The sequence below is a fragment of the Haplochromis burtoni genome, unplaced genomic scaffold (genome assembly GCF_018398535.1).
Source record: "Haplochromis burtoni strain Fernald_Lab_line unplaced genomic scaffold, NCSU_Asbu1 Contig_118, whole genome shotgun sequence".
NCBI lineage: Eukaryota > Metazoa > Chordata > Actinopteri > Cichliformes > Cichlidae > Haplochromis > Haplochromis burtoni.
In genome coordinates, this window is record NW_024582479.1 from 1716814 (window position 1) to 1738592 (window position 21779).

Sequence of the window (21779 nt, forward strand, 5' to 3'; positions counted from 1 at the left end):
CTCTGCTATGGCTCCTATGTGGCACATGATCCACATAAGGTTATTTCAACCCTTCTTCCATCTTTTGACTCTTGCTCACAGGAGCCCCCGAGCAATGTGACCTCATCATCTGCACCCAGTGGCTGCAGCATTGTGCATCTTTCAACCCAACCAACAAACAATCATCAGCAATTCAATATTTTATCTGTCAAGTCCCAAAACTGTCGGGTTAATGAGCTGGGCCCTTTTAGCAACCCCCCGCTTGCATTGTGCTGCTGGTAATTTGCAGTTATCAAGCGTATGTGTGTGTGTGTGTTGTATGCATGTCTCTCCCATGTGTTGCAACCACAGCATCAATATGCAGCAGCACGAACAGTGTGTCCTTGCAACCCTCCGTCATCCCTCCATCTCCATCTCTCACAGCGTCCCCTCTCCCTCTATCTCTCATTACTTCACTCATCGGCAGGCACTGTCACTCCGAGCCCGGGTGGACAGTTGAATGGCTGTTTTGCTAGACAGATGGATGGATGGGTGCAGGGATTGAGCGATAAAGGGAGGAGGGGTGAGAGGATGTTGATGAAGTTCTCCCAAGACAATGTGGGGACAACCAGCAAGGCGAGGTGGCACTGATAAATGTCACTCGAGATAACTGGGTTGATGTGTGAGTTTCCATACTTGTAAATCCTCGTGCTTGAGCTTCCACTCATTCTGTCGTCCCCTTCTAACCCGTCCCTTTTCCTCCTCGCGTTTATGCCGTGCAAATATTTGCCCCTTTCACGGTCATTATGTGTCATCTAATCTCCTCGGTGTCAAATTCTTCTTCTTGACATTTACAGCGGTGCTGCCAGCAATACCACCGATGCTTAGAAAGAGCAGGAAAACATGCACAATTGTTTTTTTTTAATCTTTTCCAATATCCTCTTCAGCAGATTAGCAAGCGCATTAATCTGAAATTTTAAAACAGCATTTAGTGCTGCATATCAAGATGTGTTATTCAGAAGTTAGACAAACAAGATACACTAAATGAATTAGTCCTCAGAGCCATGATAGTCAGTACTCTAAAATCCTAGTCTTCATATTTAGCTAAACATTTGAATGCTGGTCTTGATATGAGGCCATCTGTGTGATAGCTAAAGCTTGGCCTAAGATGGGTCATTCATCAGAACAATAATCCCAAATGCTGTAGGAACTGTACATTAACAAACGCCTGCAAACATCGAGGAACTAAAGCGAAGTTGTAAAGATGAATGAGCCAAAGCTCCTCCACAACAAGGAGAAAACGTCATGTACTTCATACACAATTTCATATATTACAGTTCACACATTTAAGTGTTTTTAACCTTCTCTTCTAACTTATAGAAAGTCAAGTACTGCCACAAATGCTTAACACTTTACTTAAAGGCTTTGGTTATTTGAATATAGCACATATAATCAGCACTAAAATAACTAGAACTTTAGAGTCAGTATGTTCTTCACCTTGAAATTAACAATACTCCCCTCAGAATGCAGAGAGTGTGTTTCATGATGCCCTCTTCAATAATTTTTCTAAGTTAGAAATTTGATCCTCTTTTGGCTTCACGTTCACACTAATGCTTCCATTTTATGAGCCAACAAAGTTGGCCAAAAAACAGAAGACAGTTTTTTTCTAAGATTTACATCAGCGCCAGTATCCTTATTATTTCTTATCGTGCACAATAAGAAATAATAAAGGTGCTTATTCCTGTGATTGTTAGCAAGACAAGGATGCAGCCGGGTAAGAGAGGCTGCAGTTCATAGCTTTAAAAGAAAGAAGTAGAAAAAATACCTTTATAAACAAGAGCAGTTAAATGTTAAGCATGATGGGTTTGACACCAAGAATAAGTATCCAAAGGTTGCCAGGCAACAAATACAACTTCAACCAGTCTGAAGGCTTGGTGATCGCTTGGAGACCAAATTTAGCTCCAGCAAGTAAAGAGCATTCAATGACTATCTATCAAAAGTGACCCCTTGGTCTCTGAACTTCCCTGCCTCTCCGTGCCCGGCCTTGAGCCAAGACAGCCATGTCACTGAAAATGCGAAAGATGCCGTTTCCTTGTCAGAGGGGCATAAAGACAGGGGAAGAAAGAGTGACAGATGCAGAGAGTGTGAAGAAGGGACGACATGGCACATCAGTGTTTCCTTTGTGTGTGTGGATGCTGAGTGCAAATCGAGCACAGTTCAGGCAGGCTACGAAGTCAAGCTCAGTCCCAGCAGATCGGCTAATCTCAATGGCAGCCCACATCAACTGATGCTCCAAATGCCTTTCTGCACATCCAGTTTCTTATGCAGGGCACACTATTTAAGCTGCTTTAGCCTTCCCACACTTACTGCACATCTGCAATACATCTACACGTCATACTAAATCTCCGACTTAGACAGTATCTGCATCACTGATGCCTGCTCTCCTCTGTGCTGCTGGTCGTACCGCTGCTTTCCCCAAACTCTAGTTTTTAAAAGTATATACTTGCAAGACGTGCAAATAGTCTTCTCACTACAGGAAGCACTCCCTTTGGTGAGCGGGTAACACACGCAGGAGACCAGCCTCACGACTCCCACTCACTGTCTGTGAATTCGCATGACAATTACGTGCTTAATTCACACATAAGCTACATGGGACATTACACTGATTTTGTACCATAGAGCAGGCAGCACAGCTCCACCATGTAATGTTTAGGAAAGTTCAGGGCTGCTGTGCATGTGTGAAAATGACTCAGGTGTGATATTAGTAATACTAGGCCCATTTCACTGAGCTAGTACCCGGCATTACACTAAAAAATTAAATGGGTACGACAGCATTGTAACCACCTCTATTCACACAGGCAGGTTGTGTTTCTATGTAAATGTAGAAAAGAAAATGTAATGCCAACAGTCCCAAGCTCACTTTATAGTTATTAATTACCAGAGAATAACAGATGGGGGTCGGCCTCTCACATGAGGTTGTTGAACATTTAGCTTTTTGCTCACTGAGCTGCCATGAATTAATAATCCAAACTGATGACAATTTATTATTTTTATGAGAAGAAGCCTATTGGCAAGTTTTACTACTGTTTTCAGGTATAATATGAGGCAGTACTCGAAGGACGTGTTAGTACTCTGATCAGGGTGGTGGACAGAATATTTCATGGTTAAGTGGTTGCGGAATAGAAAAGCAGTGGTAAACATCAAGGACCACTCATTAATTTGCAGCGAGTCAACTACACCTCTGAAAGAAAAGAAAATACAGAAGAGGGAGGTCTGTGTAACATATGAGTGTCGAGATGCCCACACATCAGGTCTTCACTTCACTGCGTCTCCCAAGCGTCTGTCAGGACTGCAGAGCCGGATCCCATAGTCTTTTGCTCTTGTGCAGAAAAAAAAGGCTTTGTCTGAATTGTCTTAATGCTTATGGTGATTACTTTACCCTTTACGCCCCCTCTCTCTGTTTTTCAGACCGCTGAGATCCTCGCATTCCTCCTTCTCTAATGTCAGTAGAAAGTTCATCCCTGAGTGAAGTAATGGAGTTACTCGGGTTGTTTCTGTGTGTGCCTGCGTGTATGTGTATGTTCTCGATGAAAGCTGAAAAATGAAAACCACTCTATTATTCATTTGTGCCTTGAGAGACTGGTGAAGGCTAGGTCAGAGTCTAAGAAAAAAATTCTTTGGCCATTTCCCTTGTTTTCCTCATTATTTTTGCCCATTTGTTTTCTAAGAAGATTTCTTCGACCTTTGTCACCCCTTGAGGAATCATTTCATAGATTCCTCAAGGGAAAGCTATTAAAGATGAAGTACTTTATAATAAATAATCAGTGAGTGCAGTGTATGTATTGTTTCTTTAAGGCAAAGTTGATGAAGCTAACTATTTAATCTAAGATGTCTTTGCACTCTCTGGGATTCTCGCTCACTCCCTGCCTCCCTTCCTCTCTTTTCTCACCTCTGACTATTTTATTTCTTCAGACTGTCAGTTGTCAGCTGACGCAGAACTTACCAGCACTGTTGAAGCCACAGCCCAGGAAGAAACCTCTGACCTCTGGTGTTTCTCCCATCAGAGGCTTATGGTCTGCTGTGAATGACTCTGAAACAATAACAAAGAGAAACTTTGTGATAAAGGTGGGAACAAAATGTTTCTATCCGATTCGTCACAGGAGTCAGTCTCAGCTCCTGTGGTAGCTCGAATAGGATACAGTCCACGCATGACCCAGAATTGGATATGCAGAAGAAAAAGGACTGATAGATGGATATTTGACTACTTTGGCTATTTTATCAGTGTCATCTCTGGCTTCGGGTCATTCCATGCCAAATCATCAAATGTTGAGAAGATTTTATGCTCATCCATCTCCAGTTTTCCTAAAAATTAGAGATGGATATTTTTTTTGGTATGTCTGAGCATGAATATCTCAAAAAGTACAAAAGATGAAAGCCTGGAATTTTCCCGGACCTTTCTAATGAATCAGGGTCTGTAATTTTGAACAGAGAGATTAAAAAAAAAAGTCACAGTATTATCTACTCAAGATATGAAGAAAAAACCCCAAAAAAAGTCACTTATGCGAGCACACACTAATAACAAACATCACGTTGCATACATACAAATACTAACATTTTCTGAAGTGTATATAACCCAATTTCACAATAATGCAGAATAAAGCAGGTAGAATACTTTTTAATATGAAATTCCTTGTCACAAATATGAAGAAGGAATCCAAATTTCATGCTGCATTGAGTAGACATGACAAAGTCTAAAACCAAAAATATCAGTAAAATAATGTGCTCAGTAACAATAAATATCTGCATATTTTTCATTTTGATACATACTCTACCTACCGTTTCCAGATCTGACGCCCATCAGAGATCTTATAATTCAGGGTAAGCTTAAAATACTAAGAGGCGATAACAATGCAAAGAACTCAACAAGTACTGATGTAAGACTTTTTCACATATGAAAATAAATATAGCACAACAATTCAAAGTAGTTAAAACGGGATTAGTAGCCTCTTTCACGTAAGTAGCAATGTAAAGTTGCTGTGTCCACTTGTGATCTGTATTCCAATGCAAGACCCTAACCCCCTAACCCAACCCAAATCCTAATGCCACAGTTGCTACAGGCAAGCAGGAATCAGGCAGTTGACTTCCAGACTGAATCCTGCAAGAATCGGACGAGACTAACTATTGATATTTTTGTCTTTGTGATACAACTTGTCATATTTTCTCAATCCATTGTGAAAGTTAATTGAAAATAGCACTTTATGACCATGAATTCGTGTTAATCTATTCAAAATGTTTCATTTTGCATTATTCTGAAACTCAACTATAAACCATTCAGAATTCTAGTTTCCTTTTGCAATGTTTTATTAGTGTTTGCGCAAATATGGTATTTTACAGGGCAGCTTGATTTTGTGTTTCATATTTTAAATTGTCATGTTTGATATATCTATCCAAAATCTCACATCCTGATTCATTTTTACAAAACGAAAGGCCAGTGAAAAATTCAGGCTTTTGTCTTTAGTAGTTTTTAAAATATTCATGATCAAACATGGCAGCAGATCTTCCACAAATTAGATGATTTAAAGATGTGATGTCTTCAGTCTTAACATGATATCAGCAGTCTGAGCGCCGAATCATCTGACATGTTAGCGGATATAATAAGAAATGGGTCTCTATATTCGGTGGACAATCTGACAGTACAGGATGTGTTAGTTTTGCACAAGATATAAAAGTGTGGGGAGGAATTGTGACAAGGCTAAGGCTCAGAACTTTTCATTTTAGTTGGCAAGCCACCATTTATCATTTAGGTTTGGTCAGGCTTGGTCCTCTGAGACTTTAGAACAGCTGTGTGCAACACTGAAACTTAGCGAGCCGTTTGTGGTCAGTAAATGCCTCCTAACCATAACGGCAGGCTGGCTGTTCATTAAACCGTAATGTCTCCTTTTCTATTTCCACTTGCGTTAAAAACCACAGATTGGATGGGTGGTTTTGGAGAGCTGGAAGTTGTTTTTAAAGGCAACTTAACCAAGTTCTGCAATGCAATAATAACTTTTTCAAAAATCCAATACACGCAAACTTTAAAACTAACAATGTCTTATGTAACAGAGAAATTGCAGCAGATACATTAAGACATCAGTACTTTTATTACTCAACTGAACCAAGCCAAAAGAGATATTTTCTCTTAAATACCTACAAACACATGCGTGTGAATATGTCTTTTAGCAACATTAGACTAACTGCTGAATATTCCAAAAGAAAACACCGTAAACCTTTAACTCAATTTTCCATACTTCTGTCTATATAAATAAGTCTCTCTGAGTGGTGAATTGCACATACTGATGGAACTCATAATATTCGATTTATATTTGAAATTTCTCCTTCATTTAGCCTGCTGTATCCTCATGGAAATGCCAAAGGTGCAGTAGTAACTTCTCATTTCTCATTAGTAACATTTTCTCACTCTGAAAATGTTTTGTTTAACGCAGCAAGCTTATCCAGTAAACATAAAATGAAAACCTGCAGGACTTAAAGCCAAGGGCACAGATAAGAAGAACAGACAGCTTTTCAGACTTCTAGCTTTATTTTTTCTTCCATCATTTCGTCTTTATTTCATCTCTGTAAAATTTATGTTATCAATTTTTATTTCCCTTTAACATTTTCTTTTTTGTATTTTTGCTTTTTTTCAAAGTTCCTTCTAAATGTCTTTTGTACTTTCATTTTATCACTCTGTTTTACTTTTCTATCCTCACAAAATCATTCTGATCATTATTCCAAACTGCTGCTCCAGGCTAAAATAATGAAAAAACTCAAATCAGAAACCACGAAGCATGGCTACAGACCAGCTCACATAACCAGCTGGGCAATGTGATATTACCTGCACAGGAAGTCAGGCTCGAGCTAATCAAACTATCTCCTCTGCAAACATGGCATACAGCTCGCTAGTTTACATATTCATGGGCAACCACAGTATGCATCCAAAGTGTTGTGAAAGTTGCTTGTTTGCTGCTGTAATGCATAAGGATTTGTAGGGAAAGGCATGGAGGAATTGCTCAAAGATTAATGCTTCTTTTGAACTAGTGCTTGTATGTGTGCATGATTGCATTTTTCCTGTGGGGATATATATGTCCGCTTACACATAGTCACAAATAGATGGCCTGCTTTGTTTTTAGGGACATAAATCCCTGTAATGTTAAACACATATATCTACATCTTAGCATGTAGACTTTAAGTTTAAGATTAGTGGAAGGGTTAATGTTAGGAGGTTGCAGATAGAGTAAGTCTCCAGGAAACGACCTCAGTAAATGTAATTCCCCATGAGGTGATGGGAACACAACTGAGCGTGTGTGTGTGTGTGTGTGTGTGTGTGTGTGTGTGTGTGTGTGTGTACCTGGTCCACAGACAGTGGACTTAATGCCAGTCTGTTCCAGAGCAGGAACTCTGTTGACTGCACCCTCAATATGTTGCATAAAGACATCCCAGTCCAGATCGAACAGGCTGAAGGCGAACTTATCAGACACCTGGGAAATATTGAAAAAAATAAATAAAAAAAATAAAGGCACACTGATAATAAATGACTGGCTTACTTCCAATAACCTTGAAACCTTGAGTAACCTTAAAATAACAGCACACATTTACTTTCTCTCTTTTACCCCTAAAACACACCAATTTTGAAACTAATTTTCACACTGAAAATGAGTTCTGTTTGAGGAAGACACCAAATCACATAAATAGGGACCACATCTAATTAGAAAAATTGAATTGAAGATTTTTGAGAAAATGCAAATGAGCAGTAAAGCGAGCACTGAATAATGGTGCATTTTAATATTTTTCCTTTTCTTTGTGTGTCTTTGTAGACTACAGTCAGCACTACTACTGTGATGTTCAATGCTGATGTACCACCGCAGTGCCAGTGTCAAAAATACTGCTGTGCTCTTTTATCCTCTTCATATGTGACTGGAGGAAGCAAGGCTGCAGCCACAACACATCCTGTAGCATCTGTTAAATCAACTCTTCCTCTCATCTCAGTATCTTGTCCAAGCTTTAATTTGCTCCAATCTGGAGTTCTGCAACTCCCTCCTTTTCAGCCACACCAAAATCCAGCCTTTAACTCCTACAACTAATGGCCAGCAGCACAGACGACCCCCCCACCTTCCCATCAAACACTAATCTGGCTGACTCAGGGCACTCAAAGTGGAAAGTCCAGCACACCAGAGCTGTCCAGCAATTTTATCAGTCACGTATTTCTCTCTCAATTCCTGCCCTGATTCACTCTTTCATCTACAGTGGGGCAAAAAAGTATTTAGTCAGCCACCGATTGTGCAAGTTCCCCCACCTAAAATGATGACAGAGGTCAGTAATTTGCACCAGAGGTACACTTCAACTGTGAGAGACAGAATGTGAAAAAAAATCCATGAATCCACATGGTAGGATTTGTAAAGAATTTATTCGTAAATCAGGATGGAAAATAAGTATTTGGTCAATAACAAAAATACAACTCAATACTTTGTAACATAACCTTTGTTGGCAATAACAGAGGTCAAACGTTTACTATAGGTCTTTACCAGGTTTGCACACACAGTAGCTGGTATTTTGGCCCATTCCTCCATGCAGATCTTCTCGAGAGCAGTGATGTTTTGGGGCTGTCGCCGAGCAACACGGACTTTCAACTCCCGCCACAGATTTTCTATGGGGTTGAGGTCTGGAGACTGGCTAGGCCACTCCAGGACTTTCAAATGCTTCTTACGGAGCCACTCCTTTGTTGCCCGGGCGGTGTGTTTTGGATCATTGTCATGTTGGAAGACCCAGCCTCGTTTCATCTTCAAAGTTCTCACTGATGGAAGGAGGTTTTGGCTCAAAATCTCACGATACATGGCCCCATTCATTCTGTCCTTAACACGGATCAGTCGTCCTGTCCCCTTGGCAGAAAAACAGCCCCATAGCATGATGTTTCCACCCCCATGCTTCACAGTAGGTATGGTGTTCTTGGGATGCAACTCAGTATTCTTCTTCCTCCAAACACGACGAGTTGAGTTTATACCAAAAAGTTCTACTTTGGTTTCATCTGACCACATGACATTCTCCCAATCCTCTGCTGTATCATCCATGTGCTCTCTGGCAAACTTCAGACGGGCCTGGACATGCACTGGCTTCAGCAGCGGAACACGTCTGGCACTGCGGGATTTGATTCCCTGCCGTTGTAGTGTGTTACTGATGGTGACCTTTGTTACTTTGGTCCCAGCTCTCTGCAGGTCATTCACCAGGTCCCCCCGTGTGGTTCTGGGATCTTTGCTCACCGTTCTCATGATCATTTTGACCCCACGGGATGAGATCTTGCGTGGAGCCCCAGATCGAGGGAGATTATCAGTGGTCTTGTATGTCTTCCATTTTCTGATGATTGCTCCCACAGTTGATTTTTTCACACCAAGCTGCTTGCCTATTGTAGATTCACTCTTCCCAGTCTGGTGCAGGTCTACAATACTTTTCCTGGTGTCCTTCGAAAGCTCTTTGGTCTTGGCCATGGCGGAGTTTGGAGTCTGACTGTTTGAGGCTGTGGACAGGTGTCTTTTATACAGATGATGAGTTCAAACAGGTGCCATTCATACAGGTAACGAGTGGGGGACAGAAAAGCTTCTTACAGAAGACGTTACAGGTCTGTGAGAGCCAGAGATTTTCCTTTTTGAGGTGACCAAATACTTATTTTCCACCCTAATTTACGAATAAATTCTTTACAAATCCTACCATGTGGATTCATGGATTTTTTTTTCACATTCTGTCTCTCACAGTTGAAGTGTACCTCTGGTGCAAATTACTGACCTCTGTCATCATTTTAAGTGGGGGAACTTGCACAATCGGTGGCTGACTAAATACTTTTTTGCCCCACTGTACTTTTACTTTACTTTCCTCAATTTTTTTAATTATGTAACAGACATGCCTAAACAAAAACAAAAAAAGAACACTGAATAACAATATCAACCTGTTTTCTAAAATGTTGAACATAAGTGATTAAGTTAGATAGATGGTTATGGTCTACAGTCAAGTACAGAGGACGTACTGAAGGAAATTCCTTTGGCTTCACAATTACCATCTGCTGTGACACTCTCAGCTTCGATTAAGACTTTAATGTCATATGGATGCCTAAGCTGACAGTAGCTGCTTTCATGTGAACAAAGAGTTCTGCACCATTACCGGGCATTGACACTCAACTGGGGTATCTGAGAAGCAGATACCTTTGTCCTAGGCACCACACTTCTCCCAATCCTTCCCAAGCCATCAATCTAGCTCATCTTCAATCACTCCGCTTCTTCTATTCTCCACGTCTCCTTGCTAATTCTCCTTTCGGTATCTATTCTTTCTTCTTCCACTTGCTTTAAGACATCAAAGCTGCTGCAGAACGAGAACAAAGAAGCTGCTTCCGCTCAAAGAAATCCTCTAATATGTAAAAACCACTGAGGAATCTGCAGACAGGCAGCCAGCCAGCCAGAAGGACAGAAAGCCAGGAAGTTAGGTTGACAGGCAAAAAGATATTATCGGTGACCTGCAGAAAACGTCTAATGGCTTTCATTACTTCTGAATAGTATAAAAGACCAAAGTCTTAAAGAAAAAAAAAAACAGGCATAAATCAAGAAGGAATGCATGACGAGTGAAAAGTTTTAAGTATCTAATGCATAAATGCATGCCACCAAACCTCCTGCCAGCCCACTTAACAAACTGCTCTAAAAACCTGTCCTTGAGAGAAAGTACAAATCCATTAAGACCAAGACCACCTGTCAGTTCAAAGGCTCTTAAAAAGATCAATCTCCAAAGTCAAACCCTCTCTAAAGTCGGTCTTTGCATGGAACATGCAACTGCTTGCACAATGACTTTTTCTAGTTGCCAAAGTGTTGTTCGAATAATTAGTCTTCAGAGCCTCTTGCAGTTCCTTTTACAGATGTACTTTGGTTTTAATGTTCCAATAAAACAAATTTCACCCCAAGCGGAGCTAAAAATACAATGTTTGTCAGGGGTTGTGCTAAAAGAATGAGTATGCGGTAATTAAAATCCAATAGACTTATCCCCTCTTGAGCACTGTGCTCATCACTGTGCACATTAGAAATAAAATATATGTGGAGTGTGGGCAATAAGACTTGCAACAGTTTTATTAATGGATACAAATATAGGACTAGTTGTTTTCCTTTCTAAGTATAGTTTTCTGTATAAACTTTCTAGAGAAAAATAAACTTTCCAAAAGTGTCAGTGTTTGATCCCTTTTTTGTTTCATTATTTGCATCAAGGTTAATAAACTTCGCCTTCGCGTAAGTGACCTGAAGGCACTGGATTTGATGAAGTCATCCAACAAAAGCCAAAGATTCCAACAGAACTTGGGGGGAAAAGGGAATCCTGTTCTTTCCCTACTGGGTATACTATACCTACTCCTGTGCCTCCAGAAGCATCATAAACACAGTTTGTTGCGCTTTCCTTTATAATGGCTACTCAAGTTTTTATACTTAAAGTCCAATATTTGTAGCTTTGTGTCTTTACAGAAAGATGATAAGAGAATTGATATTTGTCTGTCATATTAAAAACCTATAAAGTCGACCCAGTAGGCTGTAAGAATATTTAAACAGAACCAGATTAGCGGCTTACTGTTGTTCTGTATTCAGGCTAAGCACACATAAACATCCTGAATCCAGCTTCCTAGACAAACAACTAAAACAGTTATAAATTTATAAAAAAATTAAAAAAAAATTTAAAAAAAAAAAGGATACATATATTAAAACCAAGTCTGAGCATCCTGCAAACTATGGGAGAAATAGCAAAATTGGAGTGTAAAAAGATGTGATTATAAAGAATGGAAGAAAACTGCTAACTGTTCTTATAGTACCTCAGTCTTAATGCTAAGCTATGCAGGATGGTCACAAACTATCAGTCTTTATATCAGTTTTTTGGAATAAAACAAATAACAATTTCCCCTGAATGTTAAATATTTTTTACAGTTTTCCTTTAAAATTAACACACACACACACACACTTTTGACTGCTGTTATGAATACAGTTTGACCTCCAAACACAGACACACACACACACTTTTGACTGCTGTTATGAATACAGTTTGACCTCAAACTAATACATGCAGAAAGTAATAGACAAGGTAAATAAGAGATGAGGTCAAAATGACACATGAGAAGTATATAAACTGGATGAGAGTTTATTCAGCTTCCTAATTAAAGTATTTGATTTTTTTTGTCGAGCAAAGCTAAATCTTTTATCACAGCACTCACTGAAACGAATAGAAAGAATCTGACAATTAACCTCAGGATGACATTCAAGCTTACCTCATCCCAGAAAATGGGGTTTCTTTCATAACCGCCCACAGACAGAGCGTCACCTTGAAGGCGCAGGTACACTGACGCATCATGGTCCCTGACATTTGGCATGTTCTGGGAAGATGAAAGTGAACGGATCAAAACACGAAGGAATGAGAACACAATCAGTTAAGGACGGTTTTTATGAAAAAAAACAAAAACAAAAAGTAATTTTATTACCAAATAGTTGTTTAAATTCTCCAAGTTCATAAAAATCTACAAAGCCAGGGCCTCAAAAGTTATCTAAAAAATTCCTAACTGTAACAGCTAATTCAAATATTCCATCCATTGAGTGAATTTCTTCATCGCACATCCAATTCAGGGTCACAAGAGCTCAGGGATGGATGGGATAGGCTCCAGAGACTGAAATCCCAAAGGCTGTCTAAAGCAGCGGTCCCCAACCTTTTTTGCGCCACGGACCGGTTTATGCCCGACAATATTTTCACGGACCGGCCTTTAAGGTGTCGCGGATAAATACAACAAAATAAAACTAGTACCGGTACCGAAAAAAAGAAGATTTATTCATAACACACGTGAAAAGACCCAGGAAAACCAAGTTAACGATAAAAACGATAACAAAATAACGCTGAAAACCCTGAAAACCATACATTTCACACCTGAGCCTCAACTCTCATGGCCCGGTACCAAACAACTCACGGACCAGTATCGGTCCAAGGCCCGGGGGTTGGGGACCGCTGGTCTAAAGCTATTCATAAAAATTTTAAATTGCTAATAATTTCTTTATGTTCTAAAGGAAAATGGAAAACAGGTGCAGTGACTTATTGAAACATGGACAAGAGTGAGTTTCCTTGTCATTCTAAAAAACACGAAGCTGCTGCCACAATCTTTCCAGTTGATACTGCATGGTGGATTCAAGTGCAATTATAATTCCATACATTTTGACAACATCCCCAATACCATTCGCTGAAATGCGAGCCTCCAATTTGTTTTAGAGATGGATGTAGACACTTACTTTTGTCTCTCTGTCCTGACTTCTTCTGTACCTGCTGACAGCAATTTGTCATCGCTCCATAAGCTCTGTTGCCTCTGATTTTTGGTCATGCTCCTGTTTAATTTGGCATACCTCAACCTTTTCTCCCAATTTCCCTTCTTTAACAATGGCTTCTTGACAGCCAAACTTCCACTGAGACCATTACTGATGAGGCTTCGGTAAACTAAAGGGTTAAATGCATCTCTCAGGTCCTGTGTCAAGTCTTTGCTGGATATTTCCTACTTCTTAAGTACATGACTTTCAGATACTGCTCATCTCTTGTAGATAGTATTGGCCTCTTCTTCACCAATTTTTAAGAATACACTGCACATTATGTCAGCATTTGCCAGGTTTTCAGCTAATAGCTTTTTGGGAATCACCTTGTTGGTGCCAAAAATACAGTTTAATTCCTATCAAAATGTTATCTTTGGCATTTTTATTGATTTTATGACCTCATGTGTTCTTGCAACAGGCTGCTAGGAACAAAGCACCTAAAGATACAATTTAAAATGTGTCTTTGCTAAGTTGTCTAATATATGTGGACACAATACTGGTTAATCCCTAGAGTTTGATACCCTTTTAATGCTTGAGTGATTAAGTGGGTTCAGTTGGTTAAGTGGATTAAAAAAAGAAGAAAAAAAAAATCTGGAAATAGTCAGATAAAAGGACTGGATTAAAAAAAAAGAATGAAAACCCAGTCAAGATTTTTTTTAAAATGTCTGAAAATCCTACCTTAAATAATTATAATAAAGTCTGGTTCCTTGGAAGCTGAATATAAAGACAAGTGCACTTTTGTTTAGTGCTACATTTTTATAAGATGTTAAGAGCTGTACAAAAGGGGCATCACAACATGGGACTAAAAAACAGCCTTAAAAATGTTTACAGCAGCAGTCGTCCATACAATGACTTATCTTAATAAACCAAAGCATTTCTTTATGCATCACAGCATCGTGTCTAACATACCATGTAATCATTTCATTGTGTTCTAATAAATATTTATGCAAAAATGTTCAATAAATAGTTACATTTTAGGTATGTTGTCTCATCTGTATTCACGTCACTATGGAGGTCTTTTCTACCCACCAACTGGTTTTCCGGGTAAAACCAAAATACCAGCGAACAAGCTGACATTTTAAAAACCGCTCACTCCAAATAACAAAAGCCAAACTGCTCATTTCCCCTCTCTTGTGCACTGGGTGCAGCTGCCAGCTTCCTTCATGTGATCAATACTAAACACTGCACTACCTTCTGTCCTTCATGTATTCACGCAATCTGGTATGGTTTCTTTTCCCCTTACTTTAAAGCCACCACAGCCTCCCAGGAGGTTACATGTCACACAAAGGCACACAGATGACATGAAATGTTTGACCTGACAAGTTGCACACTCTGGTGGGAACAGATTTCTTGACATCCAAGTGTGCGAGTGTGTCATTTTGTGTGTGGGCTGACGTCTGTGAATGTGATGTAGCAGTAATGCTGGTTAAGCTCCTCTTAAACTACATAATACAGGGGAGCTGACAGACCGCCTACAACCACCAGCCTCGAGAAGATGAGCACAGTCATGCATGTGTACACTAATTTAATCTAACAGTCGTAAGACTCGCAATCACAGAGATACAGTGAATCATGTGAACATCTGTTATAAAGTATACACACACAGGGGCTTCCCCAGTAGATGCAGGTTCACATATCATCCCATTAATATAAAGATACACACAAATTATTCTGTTTACTTTTCTATTACAAATTATTGTAAACAATAAAACAACAGTCTGGGCCATCGCAGGCTGAAAATCTGTTTGGTCATAGTGCCCCCTACTGGTTATATAACCTTAATGCAGACAGAATTACCCTCCTCCACCTTGAAAAACTGTTTATAAATTAGCCATTAAATACACACCATCGTGCAACAGTTGCCACCAAGTAGCAGTGAAACAATACCATAATATGTCTGGTATTTATGAAAGGAAATGAGTTATTTGAAACATTCGCCCGCTTTTGGCAAACAATCTGTTGTTTTTCACGTCAACTCTCATGAGAGTACGTCGCTGTGGTAACTAACCCCTGGGGGAAATACTGTACAGCATACATCTTTAATGACTTCAAAGAAGGAAAGAGAACTTGGTGCACACGTTTGAATTTAGTTTGGATGTTTTCTAATCTTCTGCTCTTGCTCTTGACGAAGGCGGTCGCACTTTTCTCCTCTCCTCCTCTTCCTTAGCTTCCCTGCTTAGCCTCTTATGTCCTTGTCTAGTCTCGTGTTTTTTGTATTACTTTTCCCTGGAACACTCTCTCACAGTCTGTTCTCTAAAACCTAAAAGAGGAATTATGGATTGGATCAACTGGTCCCTAAATGCAATTGACACCCCTTTCTCAACGAGAAGTTTGGGCTTGGGTGAGCCTGAGTGCTGAAGATATCTACCTACAGTATTCGGAACCATGGTAACAGGGTTCTGGCGGATCGGAGCTGGCTTGGCCCTGACTTATCGAAGAATTAAGGAAGGAATCAAACTGATCTCCCTGTTGGAGCTCAGTCTGGGGGGAGTTATTTTTTTCTCCTCATCTTTCCTCATGTGGTGCATTTTCCCATTGTTATACCTCTCTGACCTGTCTTCCCCATGTGATGTTTTGTGTAATGTATGTATGGTCGGAGGGTAAGATGGTGCCGCCATTGCGTGCAATAGGTCGGCAGCCTTATGAAATTTCCCCTTGTGGGACTAATAAAAGGTATATCAATTCAATTCAATAATCCACACGGTAAAAAATACACATACATTTACTTAAATCTTTTAATAAGTGGCGCTGAAGGTTTGACAATATCTTTTAACTTGACAAGGCCAGCACTCACCGCTCTTTCTTGGTCGGCATTCTCTAAGTTCTCAGATTGGCTTCACTGTGGACAGTGAGCTGGTGTTCCAGCAGTTTCCAGTTCACGACAGGGTTCCTGGGTTGTTCCTGAACACCCTTACCATTTTTTTTTTTACCTGAGGATGACAGCTTGGGTCTTATTCTAGGCCTCAGTGACACATGAGAAAAACTTTTACTTATGTACAAGTTGTGTTACTCTACAATTCTCTTTAGATCTTCACTGAGTTCCTTGGACTTTCCCATTATTTTGGGTATTAGTCAAAACAAGTGAGTGCTGTCAAACAAATCCACTTTATGCTGGTAAAGAGAAACTAACTTTTATAGTCAATCATGATCACTAATGAGAAGTTAATAGACCTTGGCCTCCTCAAGTTAAACGACATTGTAGAACCCTCAGCACCACTTCTTAAAAGATTTAAGCGAGGGGATGCAAATATTTGAGCCTATATCCATACTTTACTGTGTGTGCATTAGAGAAAATGCTAAATAGATTTAAACTTATGCACCTACTCTATTCTATAGTTGCTCTCACACTGTTACACAACACCAGGGCTGTAGCTGAAAGAATACAAATTAAAGTATCCTAAACACATTAACTATTAATTTAACAGAGTAACAATTATAATCTATCAGATTTTCTCATGTTTTAATGACAGAGAACTGATATCCTGTGACCAAAAACACTGACTGTAAGTAACAGTCAGTGTTTTTGGTCACTTTCCTTTCTGGGTTCACAGAGATTAAACTTTATCAGTGTAGTAGATCATTTCCAGAAATACAGATTAAGGCACTTAAAACACACAAACACACACAGTGCCTTTCCTCTCTGCACTGCAGCAGCTTTGTTGCTTACAGCCTGTACCATGCGTTTTACTTCTTCATGCAGCATTTTGCTAAAATCATAGTTTTCTCTTTCTGCTGCCAGCAGACCTGTCCATGTTTATGATTGGTTTCATATGAACACAATCCTAGCTAGACTCCAAAACCCTGGTTTAACTTTTCAAGTTGATAAACAGCTTTGTGTGCCCACTTATCCTGATTGCTTCACTATAATGTTGGCAAAGCCAAATAAAACAAAGCCGGGCATGTTGAACTTTCTTCATGATTCCCCCGGAGAGGATTTGGTAAACCTATTAAAATCACAGTAACTTGCTTTGTAAAAAGGAAACTCACAAACAAATTAAAAAAAAAAATGTATTAAAATGAAACACCTCTTTTATTCAATGATGTCTTAGTAACACAACATTGTCAAATGCAGCATTTACTGCAAATAAGTTAAAAATGTAAACAAAACGTTAACTTTATATTTTTGTAATATCATTCGGGACGTGGCTTTAGGAGGTAGAACGGGTTGTCATTTTTCATACATCTTTACAATTTTTGTTTGTCATTTTGAATATTTATGATGTAAATCTGCAATGCTGCGACTTTAAGAGGTATCCATCCTCAACTGCTTTTATGGACTTCTTCAATCCTTTTTTGCCCTCCTGCTGAAGATTTTTTTTAGGAAAGTCTTCCTCATTTAATCAAATGGTCTAAAGGCACGAAGGGATCTACAGGCTCGTAAAGCCTCTTGAGGCAATTTCTGACATTAGCTGATAGCACTGACTCCAGGAACGGTGGTCATACCTGTATGCCCTCGATTCTCTCTGTTACCACATAGGCATGATGCATAGCAATGAGAGGAACCTTGACTCCGGCCATTTCTCCCAGCTTGGTGGCCCACACACCTGCGGTAACACAGAAAGGCAAAAATGTCATAAGCATGTTACCTTTAACACCAAACAAATATCCTTAAAAAGTGTATGGATTTTCCTTTGCTCATTGCGATTTCACTTTTACAGGATACATTTACATCAGGAGAGCAGTTGCAGGTTACATAAAGACTGCTTTACACTGTGTTACATTTGTGGATTTGTCATCTTTGAAAAAGAAAGCCAGCAAACCTGCACAGTTCACCACACAAGGTGTCTCAATGGTTCCATGTTGTGTCTCCACTGCCTTTACCCTCTTCACACCAATATCATCAGTTCGCACTTGAATGCCAGTTACAGGACAGTTTTCAATCACCTGATTTAAAGAATGGAAAACTGAAATGCTATATGCACTTTTTTCCATGCAAGTACAATGCACAGGGAATCAGTCGAGTAATATTACAGACGTTTAGATGTCCGACTGGAGAAGCCTCGTATTTACTTATTACTACAGAGGAAAAGTAACGGAACATGTGAGTCATTTGTGCACAGCTTAAGAATGTAGTGTAGTAGTTGGGCTGTTCACAATATAAAGACATGCTAAGTCAAAACTAATGTGTGTGTGTGTGTGTGTGTGTGTGTGTGTGTGTGTGTGTACACACACACACACACACACACACACATTGAAATCTATGGGTAGAAACAGAATAAAGCTGGCCATCAACTAAAGAGGCATTTAGCAGATCAGTAGACATTACCGTGGCTCCTCGGGCAGTGGCTGCCCTGGTCAAGGTTGTGCAGGTACCTGCAGGGTCCATGGTGCCGTCTTTTGGAACATACAGTGTTCCATAAAGATCATCGACATTCATCAGAGGATACAGGTCCTTCGTCTCAGCCGGTGAAAGGACATGGGACTCAATACCATAAACTTTGCCCAGCTAGAAAAAAGAAAATGGGGAGATGACGTGTTCAATGTAAATATTACTTTAAAGGCACCTTTGTTCCAATTTCAAATAAGTGGTTAGGGAAAAATCTGCCATCATTTTAAATCATATCAAAGTCTTTATCTTCATGATAAAGCAAACAGAAAGACTCTTTTCAATACTGTAACTATAAGTTGAGTCTGCCGCTATGGCAGCATAGCGTTCTGTATTAGTTTTATAATATGCAAAGGGAACAGTAGTGTTGTTTGTGAACTTTGAAAATCTAACACACACAATTAAGGTAAATTAAGTTTTTTTTCTCTCATGTACCTCATGTTAAGCGGTAAAAAAAACTTTTTTAGAAAACCCACAATCAATTTTACATTTAAAAGCCCCAAGGAGGAGCAGCAGTCGAATGTTTCAGGAACTAGAGTGTTCCCTAAACACATCCTGTAGAGGCCATGTCTGTAGTGCACACATACAGTATTAAGCCGATATGTCTTGTTCTTTGGTGCTTTTGACTTCAGGATCCTTTACCTGAAGAATAGAATTATTTATGAGACATTACTCACCAACAACTATCTCATCTCAGTCTCGGAAATATTTAGTACATTTACATGCATAAAAAAAGATTTCCCTGTTGCAGAGGGGTAAATGTGCATAAATATATACATAAAATCAATCAAACTGATTTACAAACTCAAATACTTTGAAATGAAGCGTCCTTTTCTTGAAGCACTGTGAACTAAATAGAAAACAAACAATTTTGACTAAGGATAATATTTACTTTCATCTTGTCTAATTGCTGTCACAGAAGTACTTGCTCCATCTGAAGTCTTTGTGTGACTCCTTTTGTATCCCAAAAAGTTAATTCTGTTCATTCGGATGCAGCGTTTTTAGCAGAATAAACGCTTCGTCACTCATCCAAGTTGCTTCTTCAAGTCTGAGCTGAGCGGAGATTTCCCCAACCTTATAAACAGTTCACTTGCATAATGATTGAAACTAATGACTGAAACTAGCACCACTGACGAACATTGGGCTGTGAGGTCAGTTTCCTCATCATTAATATGAAAATTGTCATGAGCATTGATCAGCAACAACTGATCAACAGACTGATCAATGAATACAAACACATTTTTCATGTGTTTTGCCTCTGTTTACTGAACAGTGCATCTATGCTTTCCTAATAATGTTCACAACCAACATGTCTCTGTCTTTACCGACATGAGGCGCTTGTACTCGTCAAGTCTTTGCTTGTTGGAAGCAATGAAGAGCCCTCCGTTCTGGATCCAGCCTGTATGGAGACCCGTCTCCTCCTCTAGGTCTTTGCTAATCACATTCCTGGTGTGGGCCAAGAGCTCTACCTCAACATCACTGGGTCGCAGCTGCCACAGGAGGCCTAATAAACAGAGGGACACATGAGTGCAAAAGACTTAGGGGACATTAGTGAGCATCTCGCACATCACGCACATGCAGGTGAACACACTTGATAATAATTACTACACAAAATTACCAAAGAGTGCTTAATTTACTCTTAAAACTTCTTATTAGAACACTGCTATTAAAGTAGGATGTATAACTTCAGGCAAACACAGCTCTCTGTACTGTTACAGACTGTTACCTGCAGTATGCCAGGTGGTGCCAGCAGTCAGTCTGTCTCTCTCCAGTAGAACTACATTAGTCATTCCCATTTTGGCCAAGTGGTAAATGGTCTGACAGCCCAGGCTTCCTCCTCCAATCACCACCGCATCAGCTGACCTGAGGCAGGAGGAGCTATATGAAAAGACTAAAAAGGCTGATGCTACTCTTGACATATGAAGGTAACCAACCAGCCTGTGAGCTAGCACTAACTTATCAATTCACAAGTGCAACACAGTCCCTTTTTCTTTCCCCCTGCTTCCAATCTTTAAACTACAGCAACAATAATGACCAATAACTCCTTTTTTTAATTAAACAAACAATAAACACTCTTGTTTTGATATCAACCTTTCCCAGTGCAAAGTATCAACAGAGCATCTATATTCTGTTCAGAACTTGTACATCACTGTGTCCATTCCTCCATGAACTAGTTTTTCTTCACAACCACATATTAATCCACCACTTCAACCATTAGATTAATCAGCTGTTTATGTATAAAGTCACTGCATATAATCTTAAGAATATATTTCTGAAAACATTCCCACACAATCCATTTATCCATTCAAAACCCAATCTAACCTGGGTAATGGCTTAGTGGGTCCTGAGGAGGCTCCATCCTCCTGTTTGAGTGTCTTCTCATAGGGAACACTCTTTTCCTTGGTGGGCTCCGAGCTGTAGGACCGAGTGCTTGTCCGGCACAGCGGAGAAAGAGGAGGCCTCACTGCTGAGAACACTCGCCAAACTGCGCTCCTAAGGAAGGCCATGACCCCTGTGTGCAGTAAGACAACACAAAGGGACATAGTGATATGTCAGCTGTTTTAAGTTGTAACACTCAAGGTTTCAGAACAAAGTCATTATGTATAAAAACTCTTTTCTGAAGTATTTTCTGCTTGTTCTGGCTAGGATTTGTTTGTTTGTTTGTTTTTTTGCAACATTTTGTACCCAGTGAAAACCATAATAACTGAAAAATAAATGTAAATAACTTTATTATACTCAGGTTCAGGGGAATTTACGCAAATTTGCGCAGGGTTAGTAAATCTAGTGGGCAAGACTTGGCGAATCGAGTATATAATGCTGGCGCCTTGCTTTAGTTCAGCCACGTGCAAACACCAATAGTTTGACCAAACAAGGATTTTGGAAAAAACACTTTGGGCACCTGGGCGCAAAAACGGCAGCACATTCACCACTAAATAACCCCGCACTTAATGCGTACTACAAAGCTTTTAGAGGGTAAATGTGCAATAACGTACAGAACGCGAGAGTGCGCTCGCCTGGAAACGACAAGTCTCAAAATAAAAGAAACTACATTAGCAGTTCCAGGTAGTAACGTGGCGTGAAGTTCTGCGATCTCAAACAACGGAGCATGCAAA

General features: G+C 39.7%; 1 protein-coding gene across 1 annotated transcript in view; it reads right to left on the reverse strand.

Moving 5' to 3' along the window:
• The window catches only part of sardh (sarcosine dehydrogenase), a gene marked incomplete in the record, with an annotated part of 42436 nt that overhangs the window by 20113 nt on the left and 544 nt on the right, over nt 1-21779 (reverse strand). The window contains 9 exon segments of the mRNA XM_042223716.1: nt 3962-4048; nt 7343-7472; nt 12266-12370; nt 17784-17884; nt 18101-18224; nt 18607-18786; nt 19992-20170; nt 20393-20529; nt 20989-21178. Of these exon segments, the coding sequence (XP_042079650.1) occupies nt 3962-4048; nt 7343-7472; nt 12266-12370; nt 17784-17884; nt 18101-18224; nt 18607-18786; nt 19992-20170; nt 20393-20529; nt 20989-21173 (1228 nt within the window).